The sequence below is a fragment of the Triturus cristatus genome, chromosome 2_1 (genome assembly GCF_964204655.1).
Source record: "Triturus cristatus chromosome 2_1, aTriCri1.1, whole genome shotgun sequence".
Lineage (NCBI taxonomy): Eukaryota > Metazoa > Chordata > Amphibia > Caudata > Salamandridae > Triturus > Triturus cristatus.
The window spans coordinates 306836917-306850075 of NC_140581.1; the positions used below are offsets into that span (position 1 = coordinate 306836917).

The following is a 13159-nucleotide window of genomic DNA, read 5'->3' on the forward strand; positions in this document are numbered from 1 at the left end:
CTCTCATTCTGAGAAAGTATATTTTTATTCCCTTTGTGGTTCTAAAAATAAAACAAGCATATATTTTATATATATAAACCATTGGCCTAGAGTTCAGTTATTGAGTGTGTGAGACCATTTGCTGACCGAGTGTGTACAACAAGTGCTTTACACTGTCCTCTGGTACTGCCTTACTGCTCGACCAAGCTACCACTTTAGAGAGTAAGGTCATACCTAACTTTAACCTCTATCAGCCCCTGGGGGACTGTGGACTCTGTACACCCTGTACCTATTAGGGAACAGTATATACAGAGCCACTTTCTCACAATCCCTGACTCTTCACTTGGAAGAATAGTCTACCATCACAAAGAACACGTGGGTGCTAAGTATTGTATCTCATGCATACTTTATTCATTTCAAAACCATTCCTCCATCTATACCACCAAAACATCAAAAGAGCACCAACTAAAAATGCTATGAAAAGAAACTTCTCTTCCAGGGGGTACTCATCAATAGTCCTATTGATTGAATAGTCCTGTTCCTGTCCATGCGCGGGGATCCCGCAACACTTAAAAAAGTGATACATGTATGTATAACACATTTTGTACAACAGCACCTTATATATAGGTTTTGTAGCCTAAAAGAATGCTAAAAATTGCCTGATTTGCATTGAATTTTCATTTAAAAAAAGAAGCCAATTACCTAGAACTGAGTCACTAATAAAACAATGACCATAGAAAATCTTTCACAAACCTTTTCTAAAAGGAAAAGGAAAGGGAATGTGTGACCTTGTTAGCCAATAGGTTGCAATGCAAAGCATTGTAGAGAAAACGGACACTGCGCCTTTAAGAACCTCACAATACACCCTGTATCCCATCATGCCCCACATGTGACAGATCGGTTAATTTTTTTCGGTTCCAAAGATAGGATTTTGGGGCTCTGAGCTCTGCCTTTTCAGCTTACAAATAGTGGAAAATCTTTCCACATCCTTTTCTTTTGCCAGTCATTTGACAGTTTTCAGTGCTTAGAGTGCAGGTACATCTTTTTCTGACAGAAAATAGGTTTTCTCATCAGAATGCCTTCACTTTTTGCAAAGTGCTCTTCCTCTGGAAAGCAAAAGACTCTGACAGCTCCTTACTGTTTATTATTTGCTTTCTGGGAGATCAGCATCCTGACACAAAACAAATCCGGCTGTATGGCCTCCAAGAGAGAAGGCAAGATACAGCAGCTGCGTTACCAAAAGGCTTTGGAGAAGTTAATCCTTCTTCCAAAGTGCTCTCTGCTAGCTCCAAGGACTCTCATAGAGGGAGATCCAGAGAGAGCCACCATCATCGGAAGAGGAGATGCTCCCGATCAGCATTGAGAAGCATGATGTAGAGGACTGGAAAACTGCCGGCGTGTTTTATGTCAACAGGTACGCCATAGAAAATAGAAGACCCAGTCGCCTCATTACTCGACATCAAAGCACTCTCAATGTTCGATGTCGAAGCACCCTTTAGCGACAAAGTCACCGGTAACAAGCCATCAAAACACATCTCGATGTAAAAAACAACATTGAAAGACATTAGACACTCGACGTTGAAACATTCAACGGTATCCTTACCAACTAATCACCATTTGCCACTGAATTTAGAAGTTGCTCTACATCAAGAGGTAGATCTCAATCCACCTTAAATATCTCGCTGTGCTAGCTCCAGAGTTTACAACATAGTGTACCACAGACATCTGACTCTGAGTACTCCCGCTCCTGTTCTCCATTGCAGGTCATACCTGAGAATCATTTCTTAGGAACAGTATCGTCCAGGAGATCCGCATCGGCTCATTTCTCTCCTGGCACACCACCTAATACTACGTCACCTATTGCTCCAGCAGGTCCCCTGAGAAGCCCACAACTCCCAACTTCACCACATTGATGTCTACAACGATCTAGGAGTTCAAGACATCATCACTCCAGACCCAGAAAAAAAGATGTAGAAAAACATCAAAAAGCAGATCGACATTCTAGCAGATCAAACAGGGGGTCAAGATCACGGCACAGAAGATCATTGGACAACCACTACTTGCTCATCGGTCAGAAATTATTTACCTATTTGGCAAAAGTCTCTTTAATGTAGGATCTTTTCACCTTTAACAAGGGATTAATAAGAGGGCCAGCAAAAGTAAACGTTGACGTGCCAACTAATTTCTGTTATTTTAGAGACTTTACATCACAGAGCCCCTTACATCCTCTAATGCCTGGTCTTTTCAAACCTGCGATTCAATTATTTCTGACGCCTGCATCAGTGAAGTCTGCTCCATCTAGACTTCTTAAAAAATATGTGCCTCCTGACCAGGCCCCACTGTTGCTTAGAGCAGACCCTCCTCCAGTGATCGTAGCAGCTGCACAGAAGTCTCCTACTGTTATTCCTTCCTTTTCTGTACAGCTGGATAAAGAGAGCAAACAAATAGATGCACTGGGAAAAAAGATGTGTGGAACATCAGCATATATGATGAAAGCTGCTTGTGCTTCTACTCTTCTGGGAAGGTATGATAGATCTCTGTGGGATTCACTACAACAATATACAGAAAAGCTCCCAAAAGAGGACAGGCAGGACTTTCAGGAGATTCTAAACGAGAGCTGCCTGCAATCAAACCTGATAAAAGGTGCTGCATGTGAAACTTCAGATCTGACTGCTCATGGCTATTGTCATGGAATCTGTGCACAAAGTCTTAGCTCAGACTGACCCAAACCAGAAGCACAATAACATATTCTGAATTAGTATTTTTTGGGAAATACACTCTTTGGGTCTCGTGCAGATGACAAGATGTCACGCATGAAGACCGAAATGGAAACTTTGAAGGTGATTGGTCTAGAGAAACTAAAAGAATACCATAAGAGGTACAGGCCCTACCATAGAAGATTCTTCCCTCAGAGGGTTCTGCATCTCCCTTGTCTCACCAGCAGCATCAACAACCGAGACAACCCTACCATCCTCGTAAATTCACCAGAAGTAGAGGAAGTCGAAAGCAACAATCTGCATCTGCAGGGAAACCCCTGACTAAACAATTATTCACTACTTCTCCCCCTCTCTGTCAAACTGCGGTGGGGGAGAAGTATCTGTCAGACATCTTAAACAATGGTATTTCATAGCAACAGACAAATCGGTCTTCTGTTCCACCAGTCACAATATTGGCATATCAAAAAGATCTACTGCAGAAGAAGGCCTACAATCTTTTGTAGAAACATGCTGTGTAGGAGGTTGCTTACCACAAAAGAGGATTGGGAATTTATTCCCATTATTTTCTGGTGCAAAAAAAAGACCTAAAGAAGAATTCAGACCCATTCTCAATCTTCAAGTACTAAACAAGTACATAAAGAAGGAACCATTTAGGATGTTGCCATAACGCTAGATCTGTCAACTACGGCAAGGACACTGGTTGTTTTCACTAGATCTCCAAGAAGTCTACTTTTACATTCCGACAATAATGAAACATTGAACATTTCTTTTATTAATAGTAGGCTCAAAACATTACCAATACAAAGTTCTACCTTTCGGACTAAAATCAGCTCCTCGAACATTTGCAAAATGAATAACGGTCGCCACAGTCAATCTAAGGAAACAAAAAATATTCGGCTATCCATACCTAGATGACGGGCTAATAAAAGGCATATTGTCAACGTAAGCATGGAAACATTTTCAGTCTTGCCTAAAATACACTAATCAAGTTGTGTCTTGGAGTAAATCTCAAAGATTCTGCAGCTTATCCAATACAAAAAATGCAATACCTTGGGGTAATACTAGATACACAGTCCACGAAATTATATCCTTCAGTGGAGAGTATATCATCAAACCGTCTGAAGAGTCACAATCTCATACACACTCGTCATCTGCAAGACAGGTCACATCTAAACTGGGTTCAATTACTTTTTGCATTTTTCAGGTTCCACATTCAAGGTTTCTCATTAGGCTTTTACAACAATGCCTACAAGATCAGTGGAATCAATTCTCGGACCGCTAGGAAAAGAAATGGACCCTCTCACAGTGTGCAATGCAATCTCTTCCATGGTGGAAACAACCAAAGAATCTCCTGACAGGAATAACATTCCATCAGGGTCTTACAGTCCAAACACTAATGACAGATGCATCTCTCTAAGCCTGGGGAGCTCACAGGGTATACTTGCAAACCCAAGGAGTATGGTCGGACAAAAAAAAAAGACTTATGTCAATCTAGAATTTAGAGCTGTTTATATAGCTTTGAAGTATTTTCCTCTGTTAATAACAACAAACTGCCTTCATGTTCAGACAGACAATTCAACAACAATGTATTATCTGAACAAGCAGAGAAGAACCCATTTGAGACCTCTATCTCTTGAAGCTCTAGCCATAAGGAAACTGGTAATAGCCAGGAATTTAACAATAACATAAATGTATCTTCCAGATGTTCAGTACATACAAGCAGATTCACACAATGAGGTCTTGCAAATTGACATGTCTGCGGACGCAAACAACAGAAAATGCCAAGACTATGCATTCAGATTCTACCACCTAGGGTCAAAAGGTAATACCCTTTTGATAGACTAGCTAGGAAAATTGCTCAACTGCTTGTTTGCAGTCCAGGGAGGACCTAGCCTGGCAGTTCGGGCTGGACTGTTCTTTTGGAGAGCAGGGTCAAGATTGTTTTGCATATGGCAGTGTCCAACCTTGAATGGCATTGTGAGCAAAAAGATAATGGATTTTGGGCTCAGATCTCTATACTAGGGATGAATGTTTGACAGTGTTCAGCATTCCGTCCATCCTTTTGTATGTATTGCAAAACTAAAGATATGCAAAAATCATACTGTCTTTTCATTAATTATTTCCCAGTAAGAACAGGATTACTATCATCAAAACAATTCATTTCTAGATGGATAGTCTGTTGTATACTTCTTTCATACCAACTAGGTAAGCAGCCCCAACTTGGTAGACCTAAAGCACATTCTGCACTGGGAAAAGCTACAACTACAGCTCTTTTTGGAAATATTCCCATTTCAGAAATATGTAAAGCTGCTACTTAGAGATCTGTTCAAACCTTTACTAGACAATTTTGTCTACATTCAGACTCCAGAGCAGATTCTCAAGTTGGGCAGGCTTCTTTGAGGAACATTTTCAGTGATTGTTGGAGTTGTTTTTTAATTTCATTTCTGACTAATTGTAGGATTGGCTTGCTATTCCATTCATTGCGTATGACTATTGATGAGAATCCCCTGAAAGAGAAGGAAAAGTTACTCACTTGTAATCCTAGTTCTCTTACAGGGGAATCCTCATCAAAGTCCTAAGCCGACCGTCCACGTCCATCGACGGCTCTCAACAATGTTTCACCCAAGATTCTCTAATTTACATAAAAATTACCTGACCTAACTGTCACCTGTAAGGCATGATGGGATGCAATGTGTAATGTGAGGTTCTTAAAGGCATAGTGACAGTTTTATCTACAATGCTTTGCAATGCAGCCAATTAGCTAATAATGTCACACTAGTACAATTTTTATTAAACTTTTCTTCTCTGAATTTCAATGTAGCAACTACATTGAAATTCAGAGAAGAAAAGTTTTATTAAAAAAAGAACAAGAAGATTATGAATAAAGAAATCCTTTTTAAGAAAAACTTTGATGGAGTCTATGCACTATGTAATTCAAACTATTTGTATATCTCACATATCTAATGACCATTGGTGGGTGCTGAATCATCCTCTTACAATTAATAAAGATGCCTTTAGATTCTGTATTTATCTAGTCACATTTGCTGCTCTTCAAAGACAGAGCTCAAATCTCAGGCTGTCTTCTGCTGCTTATGCATGGGGAAAGTTGTTTACAAATTCTTTTCAATTTGCTGTCAGAGAAAGAGAAATGGAAGTGAGTTATGTGACAATCATGCTGGGGTACATGAAGTATGAACAAAGGGCTGTAGGATGTCATTTTTTCGTAACGCACAACAAAATGTTAATTCCTGTACATGTATGGTACACATTCATCAGAAAGTAAGGTAATAAGCACATTTTGTTATTCTGAAGTGTGATGCGAACAAAGATTTTATTACAATCAGAACAAATCCAGACACTTTAAATGGCGATGCACGAATAAATAGTCACTGAAACCCGATTTCCACACATTATAATTTGTGTGCAGTATAGTTTTATCAGTAAAATCTTGTCGGTGCAAATTTAGTGGCCATTTCCATGGAAATGTGCGGTCTGTAAATGACAGTGCGCTACCACACAATGCTTTGGTTCCATTAAAAAATCAACCGCCTGATTTCCATTAAAGCTAGATGAGTCGCAAACAGTAGTCGCACTAAATAGTGGGTCATGGTTAAAAAATGTTTGGGAAGCACTGATTTAAATCATATATTCTTGCATAATTTTTTTCATCGCAGGAGCATACCAACCTGACTCCAGAGTTATTGGAATGCCTATATTGGCGCAGAGGAGCCTTGCTGTATATGTATTGCCATACCATCAGGCATAATGAGCAGGAGCAGAAGATCGACAAAAGTTTTGACATTCTAAACAAGGTATACGTCTGTTTTGTATATATTTTATTTTAGCGCATTAAACCAGAGTGGGTCATATTGACCCCCCACTTGGTAAGAGGCCAGTTTGAGATTACCTTTTACAAACATAGCAGTTATGCTTTTGGGCTCATTTTACATTGAGTCCCCATTGGAGTTTAGCGGGTATGTGCCCCTTTTTTTCTAATCTTTCGGGGTAAGAAGGTTCTGGAGGACCATTCCACGACCGATTCTAAGTTTAGAGATGCTTTGATTTATCTCACTGCAACAAGTTAGTAAAACTATTTGACATATGTAAAGATCCACCGTATTTTCTTATCATTGAATAAATCTATCACTCCTCAGGCGTAAACGTATTTCCTAATAAAAATTTGTATGGAACAAAAACTGCAGCAATAAAAAAGTTTTTTGCAACAATACTAAATATTTTTTTATTTGCATTTCGTATGTGTCTGTGTGTGTGTGTATATGTATATATATGTTTATCAGGCACTTATTTCATTTTTCTAATAGCCCAATATTCCTGTGACCAAATAATGCTTCATTATAAACAAATAGTCAGTGAATGTTGTTCATTAGAATACTTCACCCAATAGGTTATGAGGGGTGTGGAACATGTTCCTTCCAAAATAAAAAAAAAATACAAAACAATTGGTTAAAGCTGTAAATCTCTGATGTGAGTTTTGGAAATTGTGATAGACTAATATGCACCACTCAAATTACTTTCATATTTCACTATACAAATTCACTACTAATCCTTTATGGGCTCAGGAGTAGCTTGCTACTCGCCGAAAAATGTGCTTCAACACCCCATCCGAGGTAACCAGCGCTATATAAATGCAAACTTTTTTCCCTCTTACATCCCTCCGCTATCCTTCTGACTCCAAATAACTGACTAACCTATCCACCACTCAAATTACTTCCACATTTCACTATACTAAATCAACACTAATCCTTTATGGGTCTCGGAGTAGCGTGCTACTCGTCAGGGGTAGTAAGCGCTATATAAGTGCAATTACATTACAGTACAATATGAAGGATATCGCTTGTGTATTTACACTTGTACTACATTTCCGATGGTGATGTAAGAATACATTTCCCAGTGAAGAATACATTCAAACCAGCAGCCACCTTTGTACCGATATCTCTGAAGGACTCCATAGACCTGTTCAATGAGAGGATTTTTGATGAATTAAAAAAATGTAATAAACAATGAGCAAAGCATTTAAAAAGCATGATCACCAACAGAAAATGTATCATGACTTAGTTAAGAAACTGCAATCCCAAAAACAAGGTGTTATTCAGAACTCTGACAAAAAAGGTAACATTGTCCTATGGCTCCTTGAGATGTACAAATTAGAGACATATAAACAACTGAATGATGGGGACTGTTCCATCAGAAGCAGTTGGGAGAGTATGCGACAAGTTAAGACCCAATTTCAATCCAGATTAACACAATAGAGAAATGCATGTTTATTCAACCACGATGAATATCTTTTTCTGAGGAATGTCTTTCCAAAAACGCCAATATTGTATTTAATTCCAAAAATACATAAAAACTAGTCCAACCACCGGGAAGGCCTATTATAGCAGCTGAAAAAAGCCTCTTTGGAAACAATTCGAGGTATGTCGACTTTTTTCTACAAGAACACACATGTAACCTCCCATCATTCATCAAAGATACTGGTGATTTCCTCTAAAGGTTTTATGATCGGCCATGGAGTGAAGAATGTCATCTAATGATACTTGATGTGACGTTACTATATACTAGCATCAAGCACAGCAATGGATTACAGGCAGTTGAGCACTATCTGAGGGGTAGGCCACGCTGATTATACAAACATACAAAGATGCTATTCTTTATGACCAGATGGTGCTTTGAGAACAAATTGGTTCCTTTTTAACAAGGCGATTTTTCCGCAGCTAAGAGGTACAGCGATGGGCACCTGCTTCACCCCCAGTTATGCTTGTGTTCATATGGGCTGGTAGGAGGAACAAGTGCTCGTCAACGATCACAGTCCTACATGGGTTAACATGTTGTTTGTTGATTGCATTTTCTTTATGATTTGTGGTGTGGAAGAGTGCACAAGAAACAGCTGAGGCATTTGTAGAAGCAATCTTCTGGAACACTATCAACTTGCATTTCACAGGTCAAATCGGCAAGACACAAGTAGATTTTTTTGGTAGTGTTAATTCAGGACAATAACATTGAAGCAAGATTGTTCAGGTTGGAAACTATGGGTAATTCCACTCTACATGCACTTGGTTTCCACCCCGGCCACCTGAAATCAGCATCCCCTTTTGGGAGATGCTTAGACTGCAAAGAAACTGCAGCCACGCTAACAGGGGCGGCTGGTGACATTTGAAAGTGGTGGTCCGTAAAATTATTGTCCTAATGCAGTGCAACGAGCGAGCGTAGCGAGCGAGCCGGAACAACCTACGCAGAAAAAAGAGTGGACAAATAGTGCATTTTCAAGCAAATTTGAGAAAGCAGGAAGGTTAATAAAGCAATTGTGAAGGCGTTCAAAACATCATCTATATTAACTCAGCCAATTGTCAACTGAAGTGTGTGGAATAATTACGCAACACAAGGGTGGGCAAAAATCAGATGCACAAAATACCTCGTCACCCAACCCCCTTTGAAATGTGCTTTGCTTCTTTGCCTTGCTCCACCTCCCTCCCTTCCTGCGCCTGAGAGAAGCGCCTGTGAGTCAAATTACATATCTCTCATATCTCCTCCCTGGACTCATGCTCCCACCAGCCAAGGCACCGGCGTGTTTCCCAGACCTCTTGGTGACACTTCCTGGCTGTCGCCTTGAATTACACTGCGGAAGCCCCTGGTGATGCCTTCCAATGAGAGCAGCCAATGGCAACAGATGTCTGAGGAAGTTCATGCAGCGTGTGCGCGTTTTCTATGTTTGGTGAAATGCGGAGCTGCCTTCTTCCCGAAGCCGGCATCACCTATTAGGGAAGTGTGGCCGCGAGAACCGCAACGTGCTCCTTCCCGGTCTGTACTCAGTGAAGCGTTGTCAGCTTGTTACTTCATAAAGTGCGAAGAAATAAAATGACATTTGAAAGTGTTTTTTTTACTTTATCAAGTTCTCATATGAAGATTTATGCAAGTGCTTTAGAAATGTCTTTATAGGTGTGTCATTATTTTAATAATAACCATATATGTAGAACACAATAACTTCTCTATACGCCTCTTCTGTAATAACGCGTGCACCTTTTGTCTAATTGAATGGTATTCAATTTTTTTCCCTGGGGAAGTTTGAAGGCTCAGATTGGCACTCGTGAGCTATAAGGTACGGAAGGTTCAATCGGCAAGTGTTCAACTCACTGAGTCATTCATTGTACCAGTGCACACTGAATTGGTTTTTGGCACTTTATAATAAGGATTGATACTTTTAAAAAATAACCACTTTAACCAACCTTAAAATAATACAAGTTTCAGTTGCCTTACAGGTTTTGCAGTGGGTGAATACCTCATACAGCTACTTTAACACTTTTGTAACGCGTGATCTGCCGGTTATACATGCATCTCTGAACACATGCAACAACTCACTTAGCAATCTTACCGATAAAATAAACCGGTAAAATAAATCTATACTATGACCTGACTGTGATAGCAAGCAGACAGCTCTTGGCATGTCTATAGTACTGATGCGGTATCTACAGAGGCAAGGAGGATTTGCAGCACCTCGAATGATTGCACAAAGCAGACGAGAGATACGGGTTACCAACATTTAACACAAGTTACACAGCAAGGCAAATTGATGTATCCGTTCTTTAGTCTAGCAAAGCAACATCAAAACTGTCACAGTGCGCCAAGTGGGCCTATACAATGTGCAACATCTTATGACAGCCATGCCCTTTTAGCCACAGGAATCTTGCATTCTGGGACTTGTATTTTCACGTTTATCATCAAAGGTATGGGCAAAAAAATCCAGCATGCAAACTGAAGTGGTATAACAAGCCAGGATGGGATGGAGGTCTCATGCATGGCGTGAGACCCCTCGCAGGCACGTGTAAGGTTGCTCTTGCATCAGTCCATTTTGTTTACTGTTTCCATGGCTTCGCCGAAGAGGTCTAGGGTCCGAACAGTTGCGGCTCGCGGGGTGTGGGGTGTCGCGGGGGGGGGGGGTGTATCGCGGAGGTGGGGGGGGAGTTTTGAAATAAAATTAAAAAATCCTACCTGAGCAGGTCCGCTGCCTCGGGTCCGTTGGCGCATTGGTGCCTAGCCGCCTACACTCGGGAACAGCCACGCACACATCACTGACTGCTTGCAAGTGGGCGTGCAAAGCCCTCTCAGCCAGGATTGGCTGGGGGCACGTTTTACACTCCGCCCGCCTGCCCATTAGGAGACCGAGGTTTGAGCCTTTGCTCAACCCTCGCTCTCCTAATGGGCATGCGCCAGAACTGCAAACACAAGTGCGCATGACTGGGCACGGTGCGAAAATTCGCCCTCCATCCCCACTCATGCGCACTTGTGCATTGTGCTGCTCCCTGCCCCTGGTGACGGTCTGACTGCATGTCAGTCAACATGACGCCGGACCACCCACGGGTGGTCTGACGTCATGCTGACTGACATAATTGTCAGTTGTTCTCCCTCGCCGTCTCTGAATTTAAGTAAACTGAGAGTTTACTTAAATTCAGACGCCGAGGGAGCTGCGGGTGGCTGCGGGCAGGGGGGCTACGCCCCAATGGACGCACCGCCGCTGCACGCTAATGATCTAAAGAGATGCTAGGAAGAGTCTGTAGACAGTTTCTTAGAACGGGTTATGCTCAAGAGAGTCCTTAGAAAAGACAGTGGCTGTAGTGAGTCAAAAGAGCAGAGAATGCTTACTCTTTACAAACACACACGAAAAAGAATAAGACAGTTATCAGACTAATAACAACCTACAGCAACCAAGAAGGGGAGTGAAGAGCCATCATCCAGAAGCATTGGCACTTAATCCATGGGGATTCCATTTTATGGCCTAGTACCCCTAGGTTGCCTTCTGTCACGTATAGGAGAGCTTATTCCATGAGGGAGGCCCTGGTCAGGAGTCGTTCAGAGGTTGTTTCAGCAGAAATGCTGGTCACAATAAGCCAAAGCCTTCTGCAAATGCAATAGATGCAAAGCCTGTGACTTTGGGGTGAACACAGTAGCATATGTAACTCCCTTCCACAATCAAAATAGTTGGTTCGTACAACTGTACGATCGAGTTTATGGTGTATGTATTGTCATGTGAATGCATACTGAGATACATAGGTAGCACGATATTACAGGTCCATAAAAGGATCCTGCAACATATTAGGGCTATTAGAAATAGAGACTATTCCTATCCGGTGGCTAGGCTCTTTAACGACACCACAACAATGATGTCAAATGTTTGAAATATTTTTATTATCAATGCAATTCCAAAACACTTTGGGTGGTAACCGTGAGCGGTTACTGAGGCAAACAGAAATAAGGTGCATCATACATTTAGATTCTAAGTCACTTAATGGCTTAAATCTTGAAGAAGAGTTATTCAACATATTTTTGTGATTTAGATGGTGCTTAAATAGTGCCTGACTGAAATGATCGGAAGGGACATTAGGAGGTTGGATTTTACTTTTTGTATTTGGTATTTTGGATACAGAGAGTGACATTGCTGTTTTGATTAGAGGAGGGTCTATATAAAGTATAACATTTGGAAACATTCAATTTCCTTCGTGATTTCAGACTATCCAAGTGTAGAGTGCTTATGATTCACACGCAATTTGCCCACTTGAGCTCAATTTTGTGGTGGAATCCACTGTGATGAATTATACTGAGACACAAAAGAATTTTAATATTGCTTAGTATATGAATTATAAAGTCAAAATTGATGTGCTGAATGAGGAAAAAAAATGTTTTATCATAAATGTCATTAGAAATCATGCCACTTGTTGATAAATATGCACTTTAATTATTCTAAAGTTTTGAGGTAAAGTCCTCCCTGCACCAAATAAATGTTTTGCTTTTCCAGTATTTCTCGAATTAAATGCTAGCTTATAATTTGGTCATGTCTTGCACCCGTAATATGTATAGTTTATCTTTTATCACTTTCAGCGAGATGAGCACTATTTAAATGAAATTGTAATGGCACCCCGTCTATATGCACAAGGCCAAATGTTTTGGCCGAAACACGTCATGGCGGATCATGGATGGATAAAACTGCGGAGAATATTTTGGTGTCTGCGCCTGGTCCTTTGGATTCCTTGAGAGACTGGTGTTGTGATTATATATATATATATATAGTTCACTCTTACCTGAGCCTCCAACTATGGCGTTCCGTGGCGGGGTGGCGAATCCCAATCAATCGGAAACAACGCTGCTTTTCTTGTAACAATAATAGCATGTCATGGACTCCCAAATTGCAAAAGCGGTAATTTAATGATATGGCAACAACTCCTTGCTCACGAGAAAACGCTTTTGCAATTTTGAGAGTCCATGGCATGCTGTTATAGTTACAAGAAAAGCAGCGTTGGGATCTGATATATATATAGATATCTCCAAAACCACAATCCTGATACCAAACGTCCTCTTGCAGGAAATGGAAAATCAGGTATGGACCACTCAGCAGTTCAAGTTATGTCGTGCTTTATTATTCCTCCAGCAACATGACGCGTTTCGACTGGGTTTCC

General features: G+C 40.8%; 1 protein-coding gene across 3 annotated transcripts in view; it reads left to right on the plus strand.

Annotated features, from left to right (window-relative positions):
• RIMOC1 (RAB7A interacting MON1-CCZ1 complex subunit 1) overlaps window positions 1-13159 on the plus strand; it is a 352796-nt gene that overhangs the window by 186342 nt on the left and 153295 nt on the right. For all 3 annotated transcript variants that reach the window (XM_085631178.1, XM_085631180.1, XM_085631187.1), the window contains exon 4: window positions 6371-6508. In XM_085631178.1, the coding sequence (XP_085487304.1) occupies window positions 6371-6508 (138 nt within the window). The remainder of the gene's footprint in view (window positions 1-6370; window positions 6509-13159) is intronic.